Raw genomic sequence first — 18,959 nt, forward strand, 5'->3', positions numbered from 1 at the left:
CACCTGGTAAGTTTCTGAGTTACCTGTCACAGACATTTTTTCTTATTTTTACAGCCAGTTTGGGGGAAAATGAAGGCAACGTGGCATTCATTGCTTCCAAGACAACTCAAGAAGGCACTTGCCCTCATGCTAATTCTGAAGTGCATGCCCAAAAGCTTTGCTCAAAGCAAGACTGTGATTCCTTCTGCAAGTATTCATACATAACTGATGCTGCATTAAAACCCCGTCTGTTAATTTGGCGTAATGTTAGCTACGAGCCTTCCTGTTTCCTGATGCCAGAGATGAAAGGCAAAGTCAACATGTACAACAGGAGCCTGGCTGCTAAACGATCCTGGTCCAAAGTTTTCACGTGTTTCTATGTGGAAATGAAGTTTCCATCTAAAAAGAAATGTTTTGTTTTGAGTAGACAACACCTCTGATGATGTCCTACCTCTTCTCTCAGGCAGTTAAACTGTGGCGAACGTGTGATATATCTGTCCTGAAATCCTCCCTTCAAAAGGTAGTAGGACAGCAAGTTACTAAGATTGGAAATATTTTGGCTTTGATGCTAGGAGACCTTTCAGCACAAGAAATGCAACAAAAACTTCAAAAAATGACAGGAGAGTATTTGGAGTGGCCTGGATCTCCAAAGTCCACATCAAGACCTTTCCAAAGGCCAGACATTCAAGGTCTTATTATTCCCTGGTGTATACTGAGTTAGGGGAAATACACATGCCGTGCATACAGTTATTTCCCATTTACTCCAGAATAAATGAGAACAGAATCAGACTCCAAAGTAATTGCTTGCAAACTGTTAGTAAATGCTCTCTGTAAGGCTCTGTAAAGCCCTGAGCCACCCATCGTGCATGTAGTATTTATTTTAAGGGGATAAATAATGCAGGGCGGAAGAAAAAAATCCCACGCAGTCAACTCACAACATTCCAGAGTTATTTACCAGTGGCTTTTTTGTTTCTGTTCCTTTTTTTTTTTTTTTTTTTTTTTTTTAACAGTTTTAAATACTGTCCTGCTTGATTCATTAGTTTGGTCTCCTGTGAATAACTGGAGGTTTTTTCACGTGTAGAAAACATATCCCAAGATGTAATTGTAGGGATTTGCGTCACTTTCATAGCTGCTGTATGTACAGAGCTGAGGCTTGGATTTTTACCCTTTTTTTCCATTTTTTTTCCCTGTTGGTGAGAATCGAGGGAAGGCAGCGACAACCAAACTCATCACGGGCTCATTTGTCCTGCCGGTGTCTCTCACCCCCCAGTGCATCTGATGCATTTTTCAGCACACGCTAAAAAACCCATCAGGCCAACCCTGCGGTGCGCAAGGTGCGGGCAGCGACTTCCTGACACTTCTCAGGACTTGCCATTGCGGGGAGTTCTCATGCCCCACCACCCACCCTGAGCAACCTTCATCACAAAACAGGGCTGAATGCCTTCAGAAATGATTCAGGTCAGAGCAAATGTTGCACATGTTTTATCACCCGGGAAACTCAGAAACTTTCCAAGAATGAAGTTACGGCAGCCCGGCAAGCCAGGGGGCTGCAATGCACTGTCTCTCGCAGACAACGAGGCCTCAGTGTCAAAGCAACAAGACCAAGGGCAGAGAGGGAGGAGAAGAAAGGCACCCTGAGAACCTGCAGGACACTGGTTACAAACAGGTGGCTGAATACTAAAGAAAGAGACACAGAGAGAACAAGCAGCAAGACACAGGCATGAATGGAATATATTTTACAGGCTGGTATGAGGAATTTAAGGAATTAAGAAGGTTCTTTCTTGTTTCCCAGCCTAGAAGAAATGTTCAGTCTTTAATTATCGCTCATCTCGCTGATGGAACATAAATCCTCAAGAATTCCCTTCTGGGGGACTCCGCAGTCTTTGACTTACCTGACACATAGAAAGAATTTGATTTTGTGCCTGACGCTGCTGTCAGCAAATGAGAGAAGCTGCTGTTAGAGGTTTTAGCCTCCTTTGTTAATCTCAGTTTGAACAGTTTGAGGACTTCAGGCAGATTGGCATTAAACAAAAACGTCCAGTGTGCTTTTGCCCTAAATTCCAGGGTGCTACGCTGTGACAGGAGTGCTGGCTGTCACCTCTCTCTCCCCCTTCCTCCAGGACGTGGCCTCCAAGGGCTTGATCCTGCAGGGCTGTGTGTCCTGTCCCCCCGCGGGTAATCCAGATCACTTCAGTGGATCTACTCACATTCTCAAAGCTGATCCTGATCTTAAAAGCTGGATCAAACCAGAATGTTTGGCAGCACACAGGACTGAGCCACTGGGGAACCAGTGATTTCAGTAAGCCTTGCAGCTGGGTCTGCTGCTCACCCTCATGGCAGCACTGCCAGCAGACGGCACGCCTGCAGTGATCTGCCTGCACTTAGCGCTGCGTTAGAAACTCCTGATTGCAGGCAACGTGCCCTGTTACTTGGGCAGCCCAACAGAAATCCCCAGTAAGCAACAAAGGTGGTGAGACTTTGAGTGGAGCAATTTCCAGACTCTGGGACAGGTCAGAGCCAGACTGAAGCGTAAATCATGCATTTCTGGCTTACCTTTAACTGTGCCAGTGCTTGTGAGTAAGGAAATCCTCATGACCTCCATGCTTGGAGCAGCTCACACTGAATTTACGGGGACTTGCCACAGAAGGAATTTTGTAGGTCTGCACCCAAAGTGAGCATTAACATCTTCAAGACTCTTTAGCTTGGGTTTCAAGAAAAATCTCCCTCTAATTCACCCTCATTTCTGTTGGAGAAACCCTAATGGGTTTAAAGACAATGTTAGATGGAAGATCTGTGGGGAGTTAAAGTCCCTGTTGTTTGTCTGCCTGCCTTTAATCTCCAGCAGTGCAGAATGTGTTTTGGTTTCTGCTCTGGACCGCCAGCTATTGTAACAAAATGCACAGGCTGGATTCTGCCCCATTTGCTCTGCCTGTTTCCTGCACCAGGGTCACAGGTATGTGACTGAGAATAAATCTATCAGCTGGAGAGGAGCCTTCTCTTCACATCTCTAAGGCCTAATGCAGTTTATGCACAGGATTTAAAGCAACTCACCCTGTTGTTCCTGTGCCCTCCGGCAATCCACATTCAATGCAGGAGCCAAGTTTTATAGCATAAACAAAGCAGGTTGCTAAATAATTGACCTGACAAACTGGTTGGAAAGGTTGTGCTTCCAATCTGGCAAAGAGCAAGCTGGTCCCTTGACCTCAGGAACAAATCTGGGCCTTGGTTTCAGGGAACATCACCTAATGCTCTGGTCCTACCAACATGCCAGGCGATACAGGTAGGTGGTCAGTATGTATGGCTCTTAGATGTCCTGGGACATCAGGAACCCTGTTTGGCTTAGCCTTAGACACAAAGGCTAGCAGTCAAGTAATTATTTCTTTCTTTTTTTTTTTTTTTTTTTTTTTTGATGTACCACCTCCTTCCAGCACGAGCTACGTTTGCTTTGTTCAGCCAGCAAGCAACCACAACAGCTATTGTACTGCGCTCTTCATCTCCCTGAGGGGAAGCCAGTGTGGCAGTGCACTGAAAAACAAGAGTCTGTTCATCAAGTGTTTTTTTTTTCTTGGCAAATCTGTCTTTGAACACTAGCCCCTGAGAGCAAATGTGTGTAAGAAACCTGAAATGTGACAGCGTGAACTCGGGACTCACAGAAGGTTTACAGTGGAGCTGTTTTCATTAAAAAGATAAGATCCTTCAGAATTCCTGGGCAGCTTATGGTAACGATGAACCCTTATTCATTCTTAAAAAAAGCAGTTTGTTACAAAATCTCATAAGCACACACACACAAGGGCAAGTTAGATGAAAGATGTCTGCCTGTTAAGTTCCCTGACAGAAGATATTTTAATGACTCTGAAATTAAAGTGAGATCCTCTTACATACACTTTAATGATGAAAAAATAATGCTTAGCTCTTGCCCTGGTCTTTTCTTTAGGAAAAGGCAAAGCACACACCCAGTGACGTCCAGGAGATGCATGGCAGAGCTGGGAATAGAATGGGGTCTCACACGTCTGATCCTAAGCACATAACCAGTGTATAGCAGAGGAAAGCTGCAAGGATCCTTATGCCACCTCTGGCCATTGCAGAACCATAGCTACTGGTGTTTGTCACCTAACAACACTTCTCACAAATCTTCCATTTTCAGCAGCGTTATTAATAACAGCTAGAGCTAGCTGATGTCCTGCTGATGAAAAAACAATCTCGGAAGAAATTCCTTTTTTCTCAAAAGCAAATGCTTTCTTCATACCACCAACCTGTTGATGCAGATGGGATTAAGAGAATGCAGCTCAGTGCATAAACACACAGGAAAGCTCATGACTTTCTGCTGAGTGTTGCTTTGAGATCAAACCTCACACACCCAATAGGCACAAGTGATATCGTACCTTCACAAAGAGCTGCATTCCTCCTTGATGAGATTATTAAAACGGCATCTCTTTATTTATTTGTGAATTCTTTGTAAATCTTTGGAAATTACATGGAAAGTGTGATTGTGACAAAAACGTGACCATCTCATTTGCTTCTTGTTACAGTAGAGAAACAGGCAGAATCTCACAGAGGATGGAAAACATTTGGTACAGCCCTCCTATTGCACAAGACAAATCCCTGCAACAGTCACGACTGCAATGGCCTCTTTCAGAGCATCTCTCGGGTCAGTACTGCTGCTCTGCCACACAGCGCTTCTCAAATCCTATCTCAAATACTCCACACTAAAAGTCACCACTAAAATGAATGTATTTGGGCCAAGTAACTGCGTGCTCTAACATCACAGGCAGGACACTTGTAGAGCAAATAAACATGATCCACTCAATCAGCCCTGGAGGCTGCAGGGCCACAAGGATGGCCGTAATGCCCTTTGGGCTGATGAGGCCTGCCTGATACCACAGGGCATACCCGGAGACTTCTGCTGCCTTGAGGCCTGACTCTGCCTTTTGCTCTGCTTTTATGGCAGTAAGCACCCTGGGTTCCTAACCCACAGCAGGGCTCCTTGGAAGTACAATAATGCAGGTAACAACCAGCAATAATTACAAGCCAGTGTCCCGATTCCAAGGTCAGTGCAGTATCCAGCACTTCATTGCCTCCAGCTCACACAAAGGGGATTGCTTGTTTGTTTTTTAAAAAGTTTTGTCTTAGTTCCCTCATTTGAGCTACCTGTTTTCAACAAAGCATTGCAGGACTAGAACTGATCAAGCATCCACTGGATAGGGATCGGGTTGTGAAGGTGACCACAAGACTTTTGGAAAAAAAAGATGTAGGACACTGCAAAGGAGCTGATCCAACCTACCATCTGCTAAAGCAGAAATTCAGGGTCAGTCATTAATGCCAAATAAAGCTGACATTGCTGGGCCTTTCTCTCCATGATTTGAACAGCACTTTAGCTCCTCAGAATGTCCGTTTGTCAGAGGCTCAGACAAAACTGGGACAAGGAACAAAGCACCTTTCACCCCAGAGCATGTTGTGGGTCAGAAGGTCGGAAGACAGCTCCCATTAACCTCGTGACTGCTGCTAAAAAGCTCAGGGCCCTGAAAAATACTCCTCTGCCCATCTCCAGGGACGGGAGGTGGCTATGTCAAGGCTGGGAAGAACAAACCTGAGTATGGGCAGCATTGAGCAGTTTAGGCCTGCAAGCTTTACTCACATGGGTAATCCTTATTGTCTGATTAGTCCCACTGTAGTCATGAGGGGAGGGGGTGCCCATGTAAACCTGCAGAAGGAGGAGAAGAGGCCTTAGCAATGGAAAGTGTGCTGAGACATACGCGGCGGTAGCTTTGCAGCCCCTTCTTCCATTGTGCCTATTCTGCTTTCCCCAGTCTATCCCTTTGTTTTCCCTCTCATGTCCGTGTCAGTAAGGCAAAAGCCCTTGGAAAGAATTGCCAGTGGCTTCCTGGTGGCCCACATGCACCGCAGGCTGGATGTGCTGTGTGCAGTATGTGCACACAAGGGATGTAAAGAAACAGGAACACCATTTGGAGAGGCTGGGAGGAACACGTTACAGGAAAACCTGTTTTCATGAGATGTCCCAGCTTGGTGTTACAGATCCATCAGCCACTCAGGCTGTTCAGCACTCTCAGGGGCAGTCCAGCAATTAATGGTGTCTCCCTAAACACACGTAGAAGAGGCTCTTAATTCCCTACTTCCATCAAAGTCTTACCTGCAGCCTGCTTTAAGTGACCAGCTGCACTTCTGCGTGTAAAGCATGCAGCATACAGAAAATATAAAAGATTTGGACATCATTGCAGAGCAAAACCAAACTCCTTGTTCCTCAGCATTTCTTTCCCTTCTCTTGTCTCCTTACAGAAGCACACAAAACAACCAGGGCTTTCTTTGGGCTTCCTGTGAAGCAATGCACGCGCGCACGCCCACACACACCCATTCCCATACCATGAGCTGTAAAAGGCTTCCGGCCCTGTGCCTTATGATTTATCTTCAACTTCAAACAAACAGAGAGATATATAAAGGATGGTGCAAAGCTGTGGTTCCCTGGGATCTCCTCCATGGCAGAAATGTTTTGTGGTTGAGCAGCAGGCCAACCCTACAGTGTATTCCTCACCTCTCGTGAAGCAGAGAGGTAAGGAACTGACAGCATCCTGCCAGCTACACCGAGTCTGAATGCTGCATCTCATCACTGACAGCAAGGTCCTGCTATACAAGGCACCCTCCCTTATAATGTGTCCTCCTGCTCCTGGGTGTGCAGGGCTGAGCAGAGCTGGGGGCTGCCACAGCATGGCTGGGTAGGAGAAGAGTGGAGCATTTGATCCTGTTTTTAGCCTCAAAATACTCATTCCTGAGTGACCGAGGCTGAGGAAGGCAGTATTTTTCTCTTGCCAAGAAGCATTTCTTCTCGCCACCTACTTAGCAGGAAAATCTTCTGGGTTGCGGTTACAACAACCAGGTCAAAGTACAAAGACATTCCTCTGAAAATTAGAGAGAAAGGCTTCATTTTTTCCTTTTAATTGACATTTCATACCTTCAGCAGTGCAATGTATTTTGCGAAGTGCTTTGCACATGGTAATTAAGCCTCATGACACCCCTCACCTGTAGGAAGGCCGGCCGCACACACCGCACAGACGGAGAAATGCAAATACACAGAAGTAAACATCTTGCCTCTCGTCTCACCGTGGTTACGTGGCACAGCCAGAAAGGAAACTCAGGCATCCTGGCCCCTAACACTTGAGCCCATCTCCCCCTAACAACTGTGAAAAAAGGAGAAAATTCATTTCTGCTCAGTGGTGATGATCTGGTTCCTACCCTACTGCCCTCCTACCAGCCAGCCCTGCAAGCACAGGGGCAGAGAGCAGAGGGCACGGAGACCACTGTCCCTTCAGCTCTGCAGGTTTATACCAGATTGATAAGAGAAAGAGGCTGTCAGTTTGCAGGCTGGCCAGCCTGCAGGTTCCTCTGCAACTCTAGGGCCCACTTATCATCACAAGCTTGTTTATGGACTAAGCAAGTGCTTCTCTGAGCAGTGGATTCCTTTTTAGTCATGGCACTTGTCTGCGAGCAATGGGAACTTCTACAGGTCTTGATTTTTCATGGGGAGCCACCATTTATCTTTCTCCTTCAGCAGTTTCACGCAGCCTCACACAGACCAAACGGGCTCGTGCTTTCTCTGAGCGCTAAGCTCCTACGTTGTTTCGATGAAAAATGCAGTACAGAAGGAAGAATGCTGACTTGTATTTTCCTCCAAGAATGCTGATTTGTATTTTCCTCCATTGTTAAATGGACATCACTTCACCCAAGTCACATTTCCATCCCTTTTTCTATAAGTGGACTGGCCCAGTGGCGTATCTTTGCATTGCTAAGCTGCACTCACTCCATCTTCGCTCCCAGCCAATGCCTACACAAAGCAGAACACCAAGTTGCACAAAGTTGCCCCAAGAGCAAGCAGCTACCCATCATTATAGCAATCCAACAGGAGTCTGAAATGGCACACCTAGTAATCAGACTTTATATACTGCAACTCCAGGCTTTTATTTTAATGCTTTATATTGGGGAAGGCCGTACTGCTGACTTTTTAGAAGCAGATAAAGTAGGTTAATTATTCTTTCCTTAAGCTTCCAAGGTGATTAGAGCTGGGTAAACAGTGAAAAATAATACCAGCTGTCTTAGTCCTAGATTGAAATGATGCTAAGTGCTGATGGCTCATGTTTTTCTTTGCCCCTGAACAGTCCCACAAAGGCTCGCATTCTCATTGCAAAGCACCAAATACGAGATTGGGAGGAGGGGCGACATTCCCTGATGTCTTTGTATGCACCTTGCTAGTAATCCAGAAAGCAAAATGGGACAAAGTCCCAGTCCCCATGCCTCTCCAAGTCTGCTAACTCAGAAGCAACAGCGCCCAGAGATCTAAGAGACCGTGCCCCAGCTCACAACCTGAAAATAGTCGTGGTCTGAAAAAGGTTAGTCCAGAATATCTGTTAGGATCTCTTAAAAAAAGAGATCATTTTATGAAATATCAGCATCTGCTTCCACGTTGTTGAAGAGACGAGGTGAAAGGCAACATTCACTGAACACATCTGGTTGCTCTGAAATTGCTTATTCAGCTCTAAGAGGTTTAATTCCTTCAACATAAGTTCTTAAACCTGTTCAGCAAATTCCGCCTCTTCTACGCAGAGATGACCATCCTTCCTTCCTGAGAAATTGATATCTCATGTCAGTTTGTATTTATGGTCAATAAATGTCCAGAGCTGAAGTTGCTGGTATTTGTTTCTAGAGAGGGAGGACCCTTGCTGCCTCAACTCCAGACCTAGAGCAATACCACTTGCTCTTGTATTTAACAATATCAAGAAGCTTGTGCCCGTAAAACAATTATCTGCAGAAAAAAAAGAAGGAAAAAAAAAAAAAAAAAACAACTAGGAGGTTCCAAAACAGTGTGTCTGAAGGCTTAATGGGTTGATTTATGAGTCTGGGACCCTCCCACTGTGGCTCAAAGTAAATGTTCAGTTATGATGTTGTCAAGGCTGGCAGATCATTTCCTGCTTTTGTCAGCTTTCCAAAAAGGAGCAGCCGCTGTTCCTCTTCCAGAAGCACAGCCTCTCTGATAAGAATAACTTGAAAAAACAAGATGAGTTCAAACTCCACTAGCACTAATTCATCATTAGGCCCAAACTCCTTTTTGTTAGATCATGTAAAAAAGGCAAGGGCAACAGAGCTAAACAGCATGGAATAAAAATGTTTGGAATTGAATATGAGAAGTGCTGTGTTTGCATTTGGTCTGTGAAAAGCTCAACTGACCTGACACTAGCAGCCGATCTGGCAGTCTTCAGTAAGGTCGTGGCATGGGGACTTCAGGTATGCTAGGAGCTGAGGAGAAACATCAGGCACCTTGGAGGTTTTAGCACATGGAAGCAGCAAAATGCCTTTGTTCTCTCTGTAAATTTCTTGGTGATGATAAGAGAGCAGCTCTAGTTCCAGAGCGTGGGAGAGCATGACCTGTGAATAAAATTTTTCCTACTCTCAGTTGGACTTAATGGAGGCATATCCTAGGATGGGACAGTTGTAAAAAGCCAAAGGACTACTGGTTTCAAGCTCTAAATGGTTAAAGGAAGAAATGGGAAACGTCATAATGGCTGAGCCAAGATGCATTTGTGCAAGACCTTCCAGCACGAAAGCTGCTTTTAGATGTCCCAGAGAACCACAAATTTACCAGCATCAGCCAAGAGGCACTTAGATGTGTAAATAAAGTAACTGCACTTAGCCCTGGGTCCCAGCATGTAACCCCTGCACAGGAACAAACTTTGTCAGCTCTGATAAGGACATAGCCTGCTTACACAAAGGCGAATGTTTTGTGGCCCCACAGATGGCATGTTATGAACAGCAACAAAATCTGTATGTGGTTTGAGGGCACTAACCTGGTGTGGTAGATAGCAGGTCTGAGGTGGGTTATCTGACCCTACAGTAATCCTAATCTACCACCACCCAAATTTGGTTTGGATGTGTTGGATGTGCACATGAGTATTTGGGGGGAACCTACTGGTGACTTTTAAGAATTCCTGCTAGTTAGTACAGAAACGTCCTTGGAAATAGTTATGTGTAGTGTTCCTCAAGCAGAGATGACAAAACCAACATATAGGCTCTAAAAACAGGAGAGAATTTAAGCCAGTGCTCGTTTATGAGTCACAGAAAATACTGCGTATGACAAACAACGTAAGAACAAAAATCACAACTGAAGTGACACCACTAGAGCATAAGGAATACAAAGGGATGAATAAATTAGGACAAAGGACCTGAGACATAAGAGATGTTGAAGAAGTGTGTGAAATGGTACAGACCAAGCTGGTATAGCTCTTGCTAACCTTTCCAAAGAGAAATCACTATAAGTAAAATTTGAAAAAAAAAGAAAAAAAGAAAAAAAAAAAAAAAAAAAAAACACACACACACAAAAACATTTTTTCTATAATCCCCAAATATCCAAGAAACAGAACTTGCCACTGCACAACAATATTGGGAAAAAAAAATCCTAAAAAAAATAATGCAAGACTGAAATAAGACAAAGAACACTGTTTGCCAGGTACCTTACCGAAAGGAGCCAGAGCTGTGTACTCTGCAGCTCATTTTGTTAAGTGACACCAGAGACAAAACACTAGGTTAAAAGGAACGCTGACTTTTTCAGAAAGGGTCATTCATATGTTGCTAAAATACTATCAACCTTCAAAATGGTTTGTGTTTTAGATGCTCTCTGTTATGCAAATTCTGTGAAGACATTTTTCAGAAGCCAGGCCCAGCCCCAGGTTGTTTCAGATTAATCAGCTGCTATGTCGGGAAGAAACAAAGGCTGTAAGGGAATTGGGAAAGGAGGTACTAAGTGTTATCTCAAGGTGTCCCATGATAACATCCAAGGTATCACAAAACCTGCTGTTCCTCATCTGACTCGATGTGATGGTGTAAACCATATCCCTGGGCTCTCCTAGGGCAATAGGAGCTCGGTGCAAATGGAGAGCATGCTGTAGGGTGCCACTGTCCGTGGTGACCACACCAAGGGGACGCCTCTCACAAGGGCTCTGGAGAGCTGGGGTCACACACTGCATGGCTTCAGTGGCAAAACTTACATTGTTCCAGCTGGTTGATGTTATTAAGGTGAAAAATGTCTCTACTCAATGTAATCGCATCCCCACCGCTGCAGTGTCTGACACTGACAGCACAATGAGCAAAGACACGTCCATTCAGTTCCCTTCCAGACAAAGAAGAGACAGTACCTAGGCTGACAATTTATATTTTTGTTAAATAACATGCCATGAACTATGTAATTCCCCGCAGCTAGGCTCACCTCTTTAATGAGGTAACTCCACACACAGCTTTGTCCCCAGGTAAGAAATGGGACCATTTACTCTTAGCCTACATGAAGCTCAAATGATACCTTGGATTTATGACAGTCGCTTCCTCTGCTAATGTCTTCCTCAACACATTGCAAAGATGAGGTCTCCAGAGCAGCAGTCTCTGTGACCTTATGGCCTGCCCTCTCTTTCAGGCTTGCTCTTGTTCATTTACTTGCATGTGTGTACTATGTTTTTCCCTCTCTGGCCCAAATACACCTCCTTTGCAGGAGACACACCTGCTAGTGTAGACCTTGCTGTGTTCTTTACCAGACTGACCCTCATGGAAAAAATCATACAGAGTGTAACCACACTTACAAGGAAGCTTAAAACACACTGCTGGGCAATCCTCATGTCTCTGAAATTTGAACGAAAGTTTCTGCCAGCAGGTTTTGCTGACCAAAACTTCTCACTCAGCCTACAGAAAACTGCAGAGTCATATGATCAAAGGGTCCTTGCTCCCCAGAAGAATTTGGACTGCCAGAGCTGCCCTGTTAAGGAAATGCCATAAAAAGCAGAAAGCCGGGTGTGTCTGGGCAGCTATCTGCCTCTTTTCATGCTATCATGCCTGCATGTAAGCGGGAGACAAAGGGGAAATCTGCAAGTCCACAATGCAAGGATTAGACTCTTTCTTTGCTAAGTCCAGGGCTGGTTTTCTCTGGAAGCAGAAAAAACAGGTGGAGAGACCGACTGCTGCTGAGTGCTCAGAGCTGTACTATGCCTCTGGGGTGAAATGGCAGCACTGAACAGAAAGAAAAGGCAGGGGGGGAAGGAACGCCTGTCACTTGTTCACCTACGAGTTGGCCCCCTTCCTAATGATAACTACAAGTAAAATATACCTCCAAAATAGGCTAAAAATGAGATTTTTGCTGAAGCATCCACATTTTTTTCACATGACAACAGCAGTTTTTATGGCACGTTTTCTCTGAATGTTTCCTGCTCCTGTGGCATGTGGGTACCTCCACGTTTGACACTGTTTGTACCACTAACATGCCTTTGGACAATGGGATTTATTTACCAGCCGCTGTCTGATCCTGCCTCGGAGATGCCCAGGCAGGCAGATAAAGACAAAGCAGACTGCTCCATGCCACAAAGCTTATGGCATGTGTGGAGAAGGCTAGCTGTGCTAGCACGAGGCTTTTTTGGGAAGGCTCAAGAGAAGTCCAGGCTGACACACATCACCGTGATGGCTGTAAGCCCACAGCAACTTCACCACGATGTTTTCTATGCTCTCAAGGGACAGCTGGGCCAGAGGATAAGAAAGATAGTGAGGCAGAGTGAGCTAACAGGTTTGGAGAGCACAGTTCACTCAGGGCTCACAGCCACTCTCTAATATTTTTAGTGTCCCCAACCCCCCTGAATCTCAAAGCATCCATCATGCTTTGAAAAACCCAAGTTCTCACTTGGCCTGTGCTGGCTGCAGCTCAAAGGACCATATCATATCACTCTCCTCAAGGTGCTCCAGGGGAACTGGAAAAGCAGCAAAGAACTGGCAACATGAAATCAAAAGATGAGAATTATTCACACTGCTTCGTCTCCCTTCACTTGTCACCCCCAACCTCCTGCTCCAGCAAAGCAGAGTCAAAAACTGCACCGGACACAAAGCCTTCCCTTTGTTCTCTAAAGACGAGAAGTCTTTTTATATTTAAATGAAAATCTGTCAAACTAATTAAGTGAAGATGTAATGGTCTCATTTTGTACTCATTAGAGAACATGGTAATGGCCATAAATTCCTCTGACGGAGCGTGTATGTGTGAACATGAATGTCTGGTAATGTCTCATAAACTTCAGGCCGGACTACGTCTTTTGTCTTTACATTAGAACTTCTAAGACAAACAAAAGCCCCAGTATTGCTTAAATTAGATGCAAAGTGCTATGTTACAGCAATATTATAAGCATGCTTCTTGTGCACACAAACAAACCGAGGGACTCCAGTGATGGTTCCCACCGTGACTGCAATGTGGCCCTTGTGTAGGTCTGTAATGCGATGCATTGTCCCAGACAGTGTACAATTTTCTGCTTGGAGATCTGTGGGCAATACAGCTCTTGCTGGGGGTTGCTCTGAATATACCGCCAGGGCATCCTCAATAGGATGAGACATTCTTGGCATTTCTTTGGTTTTTGATACCCACAGACAAAAGAAAGAAAGAAAAAGAAAGAAAACTAGCACACTGGAACAAATATGTATATACTGTATTATTATATTATATGTATATATTGTATTATTGTAACATGTATATATTGTATTCCATACATATGCATATATTTTATCTCATGTATAACATGTTATATATTTTATCTCATATATAACATGTTTCACATTCTTTTTTACTACTCTGCTTTCAGCAAAGAAGCTTTCCTTGTAGAAGGGAAAGGATAGGAATGGAAAGGAAAGGAACTAAGGATGGATAACTTTTGAAACAGAACTGAGTTGGAATTAAAACAGATTCCAGTCTGAATTAAACAAATGCAGGAAAAAAAATCAGCATCAAAGACCATCTATTGCTGCATGTTGGGGCTGAGGCAGAAAATATTCAGGAGCAATGTGGGTTTAATGGTAGACTTGGCAGCTAGAGGTCTTCTCCAGCCAAAGGGATTCTATGATTCTGGAGACCTGCTGTGTGCAGGAACAGCAACAGCAGCTGAATTTCATGTAGAGAAATGGACCCCAGGACACCATGAGACAGAGGACACAGAGCTTGTTTTCTCACCAGGCACACTGGCTGCATTTAAATACAGATGGTGGATAAGCTCTTGGATGGGACCAGGTTGCTAGAGGAAGACTAACACAGACCTGGTGATCGTTACTGTCCCCAGCATCTCCAGCTAGGAAAGACTGGAGCAGCAGCTCTCCTGTCCTGGGGCCAGCCACCACATGGAGTCACGATGACATTTGCTCTCACGAGGATTTTGTCCGAGCAGGTGCAGCAAGAGGCTGTTTGCTGAACTGCCTGCACTGGCCACGGGATGAAGCAAGATCAGAAATCAGGGGAATGGCTGAGATAGTCCAGAATTACAGAATCACAGAATTTCTAGGTTGGAAGAGACCTCAAGATCATAGAGTCCAACCTCTGATCTAACACTAGCAGTCCCCACTAAACCATATCCCTATGTCTTGTGATGCTAGGAATGGGGAAGCATTTCTGGGGCTCAAGAAAGAGGAAGCTTCTGTGTGAACCTATCAGTAGCTGTTCCCCCAACAAAGCAGACTAGAGGCTTCAATTTTCTTGTGATTTAACAACTTTTGTGGCCAGCTCCTTGTTGTGTGAACAAAGGCAGACTGACCGTGAGGGAGAACTCCCCCTTCAGCAGGGGGCTTCATTAGACAGTTATTCTTCTGCTGCCATTTCTCTTCTCTACTCCTGAAACTTTGATGCTTTTCAGAATGGAAGAGTGTAATGAAATGATGCCAAAGGAAACGATTCATTTTCCATCCTCCCCCACCCCCAGAGAAGTTATTATAGTGCAATGATAAATGTTGCAGTACTACTGCAAAGAGACAGATTTCTGCTGAAGTACTCTCATACAAAGCTGTGAGATGAATGGATTTCATCTTTATGCCATGGGTTGGACTTTCAGGGGTAACAGGGTGCCAGGAAAAGCCAGGAAGCAAGTGGTATTTACAGGGAGGAGAAATCTGAGTATCACAAGACGACTCTGCCTTTTGCATTATGCTGAGGCATTATGCTCTATGTAAAAGCACGATCAGGCCTCCAAAACTATGTGTAGAATGAAAGTACTCTACTTTTCACGGTTAGTATACGCAGAATTTTGACTTATCTTCTAGGTTTTGAATCATGAGATCAAGAAAAGCTGAAAAGCAAAAAGCTTCACAGATCTCCTGAGTCAGAAGGCGGTCCTTCAAAGCGTTTATTGTACATCACATGAACTGGCAATAGCACTCTGTCTCGGCAAAGAACTAAGGCAGCGTTTCTGGTATCATCTTAAAACGTTCCTCAAAACGGAGCAAAGTACAAAACACTGTAATAAATGCTGAAGAGAGTAAATGAGTTTGAACCTTAATAGAGCCTACAACTCTCCTTTACTGATCCCACTGCCAAAAAATAAAGCACTCCGACTCCTCTTCTTGAACTTACTGTGGGAGTGTCTGTGCGTGGCAGAATGATTTTATTTTATATTTACCATAGCCTTCAAGTAAAGAACATAGCAAACCAAATAAATAAAAGGGATACCTTGATGCTAAAGTAGTTAAGATCGGTAGCTTGTTGTAAATTTGACCAGATTTAGTGCCTACTCAGTGGAGCTCATAACATCCATCAAGGCTTGCTCTTGTTCTTCACTTTGTCCAGCAAGACCAGAAATGCTAACAGCCTGTGCTTGTAGTTCAAGCTTGCAACTAACAGACCATGGTCCCCACCTGCTGAAAAAAAGTTTCTGGGGAAGAAGAAGAGATGAAGGGAGCACTGCAGAACCTATAAAAATATCCATATGGGCTCAGTGAAGAGAGAAGAATGACTAGGGACACAAAGTGCTTGATGTTATGTGTTGTTTTCTATGCCTTACTCCCCTAGTTCTTCTGCAGGTCACCTACTGGAAAGGCAAGGCTGTAAGAGCACGGTTACAACTCAGTAAGCTGCTGATTAAAGCTAAAGCCTAAATCTCTTGTTGCAGAAGCTTTGCCATTTTCCCTGAAAGAGATCAAAAAGTAGAAGAAAAAACATATGAGGAGGTGAAAGGCTAATGGCTCCTGAAGATAGTTCTGCGTTGATAGGGCTGGGATTGTTTCTTCGAACAACGTTTCTCTCATTAAAAGCAGGTAGGTATCAGATTTTAATGACTTGTTTTTTCCCATCTCGGTAGGTCCAGAAAGACTTTACTTCCCTGTTCTCCGCAGCCGTCTTGCAGAAGAAATGCTTTACCTGCCTTCTTATCACAGTGAAATGATACCTGCACTTGAAAGCAGGATTTTTACCCTTCTCTACAACCTTAGGCAAATACAGCCAGTTCTCAGAGAGCTGACAGGAAGGCAAATCACCTACTGCAAACTGACAGCTGTCAAGTGATAATAAATACCTGTAACAGGGAGTATTTCATCCCCCTCCATGTAGCTATCAGCTTTCACTGAAATTATACTCTCCTCCCTGTGATCAAGCCACTATAGCTGTGTGCCCAGCTTCAAACGCAGCCTTGGGCACTGGGAAGGAGGGGGGCTGCTGTTTTTCCTTCCCTCATTTCTAGCACGACAGACTTCCCCGAATGGCATGAAACGCCTGCAAGGTTTCTTTCAGTCTGCAAGTTCCCTGACCACTGCCCCTGTCTTGTCTAGGGGGCTTTCTCTGCAAGTTTCTGTTGCTATTGCAAGAAATATAGAAGCAGGAACCACTAAAATAATCAATATGCTGTTTGGAAAAGCTCGATAGCTCTCACTTCTTAATGCCTCACCTCAAACCTCTTGAAACCCTGAAGTAAAATTACAGCACAGAATTCCTTGTCTTAAAGGAATCAGATCGCTTGGCTGAAAACAATTCACTTCGCTGAGTCACGGCAAGCAGTTGAGCAATTTTCAGGAACGGGGCCACAGTCACTTGCCAGCAGGAAAAAATGTTAAGGTGTGGGGAGAAAAGAAGTCTGCATTTCAGAGGTGAACTTCCAGGGAAAAGGAAGGAGTAAAGCCGTTTGCTCGGACACACACAGCTGATTCTTATCCCTGCTGCTTGAATAAAGGCTCGGTCAGCATTAACCCTTCAGGTGGCACGGTATCAGCAAGCTGTTGGCATTAAGAGATGGGGTTCTGACGTGGCAAAATCTTTCCTGGTATAACAATCTGCATCTCTCCGAAAGACTGGTGATGCTGAGCTATCCGTAGCCTCCAAGAATCCGACCCCATCACTTGACTTTGTAGCAAAGCCCTTTAAGAAGAACATAACTGCTGTGGGGCCTCACGAAAACGACACATACAACAAATCAGTGAGGTGGGGTGATTTGTGCCAGTTGTAACCTTGGCATCTGCAATAATAAGGCAAAAGAGGTCTGTGTTTTAGCAAGACAGACAAACGAGTGGCTACACACCTACTGAAATACCTCACAGCAAATACGGACCTGCTGTTGATTTGAACCAAACGAGGTTTTGGCAATTACCAACGAATTACACACATCGGCTCATGTTCCTAGAATGTCATGGCTCAGAAAAGCAGAACGCCGCCCCACACCAGCCAGAGGCCGAGCTCTGTAAGCCCTTTTCTCCTTCAGCACGCATCGCTCCGTAGCAGGAATCCCAGCCCTGCTCCCGCTTATTCATGAGGCTGCGTATGCAGGAGTGGGGAAGGGGGCGCCGAAGAATTTCTTTATAAAAAAAAAAAAAAAAAGGCAAAAAAAAAGCAGCCCCATTCCTGAGACGCCGTTGCTATGGGCCTGCGGGGTTCACAACAGATGGCAGCGAGAGCCATCCCGCGCCTGGCTCTGAAGCTGTCCACTCAAGCATACCATTCGCATTCCCCGCATACCTCCGGCCCCGCCGCTCGGCGCAGGGCAGCCCGTCCCCAAGACGCAAGACACAGAGCTGGGATGCGAGCAGAGGGATGACATCCAGCCCTTCCACCTCCTCTGCCTTTCGCCGTCCCTCCCAGGCGCTGCGTTTTCCCACAGTCGGGTCGCGATATCCGATTTCAACGCTTTGCTTTTCAGGGTTTCAGTCACTGGGAGATTTGTTAATTGGAGGCTCGGTCCCGGAGGCTGCTGATTCCCGCATCCTTGCGCTGCTCTGGGTCAGGGTGAGAGGCAAAGGAGCCCCTGAGGGGCTGATCCAGAGCGGGGCTGTGCACCTTGCTGCTCAGCACGCCTCAGGACCCCTGCTTGTGGTGAGGAAGGTGGGAGCGAGGCAGAGATCCTCTTTGCTCCGGAGGACACCATCACATCCAAATCGCTTTAGGGGAGCACAGTTCAAAGCCAAGGTCACTGCCACAAGTTCTGCTGCCTAACGGGTGTTATTAACAGCTAAAAAGTGTAACAAAAAGAGGGAAAAATGATGTAAAGAAGTAAAAGAAGTACCAGGTGGGGTAAAACATGATTTACACAGCCTAAATGGCCAGGCATACAGAAGAGAGACACCAGAAGCAGCAGCAAGGAGCTCCAGGCACAGATTTCTCCCCTGCTGCTCCATCTAGGCTTACATGGGGCACGATCATCAGCCAGAGCACCCAAAACATGCAGGGACCAGTCGAGAAACCCGCTGCCATCCCTGCTGCTGGGGAGGCCATGGTCACAGCCTCGCCCTCTGCACCCTGCCAAACCAAGGAACCAAAGCGTGGCTCTGGCTGCACAGCAAAACCTTCCCGCATCCCGGGGCACAACCAGGCCAACGAGAAGTCAGCCCAGCATCGCTCCCCCACACGGCTGACACTTAACCGTACCGTTCTGGTCTCCTAAACCCAAACAACAGCCGTGCTGGCTCTGCAGCAAGGAATTTGAATGCGGTTTGCCTGTCACTTGCTGATCACACATCAGAGAGGGCTCTCTGGGGCTTATTTGCATTTGGCTGCTGGAGTCACTTTTTTCCCCGGGGTCTGGGTGAGGATGGAGACAAAGCGGCAGATGCCGGAGGCTGACCACGAAGCGCGGTGCCGGCCGTGTGCAGCTGCCCACGGGCATTGTGCGGGGCTGCTCGAGGCAGCCTGGGAAACTCGCTGCTCATCGGCGGGTGCAGCCCAAACC

General features: G+C 45.6%; 1 protein-coding gene across 4 annotated transcripts in view; it reads right to left on the reverse strand.

The window, feature by feature from the left end:
* Positions 1–18,959, reverse strand: part of SHROOM3 (shroom family member 3) — a 144,905-nt gene that overhangs the window by 64,432 nt on the left and 61,514 nt on the right. Inside the window, exon 2 of one of the 4 annotated variants that reach the window (XM_084519287.1) lies at positions 5,615–5,680. The exons of the other annotated variants lie outside the window; for them this stretch is intronic. Within the exon in view, the coding sequence (XP_084375413.1) occupies positions 5,615–5,616 (2 nt within the window). The 5' untranslated portion in view covers positions 5,617–5,680. The remainder of the gene's footprint in view (positions 1–5,614; positions 5,681–18,959) is intronic. 4 annotated transcript variants of the gene reach the window in all.

Source organism: Aythya ferina (assembly GCF_964211825.1).
Source record: "Aythya ferina genome assembly, chromosome: 4".
NCBI classification, from domain to species: domain Eukaryota; kingdom Metazoa; phylum Chordata; class Aves; order Anseriformes; family Anatidae; genus Aythya; species Aythya ferina.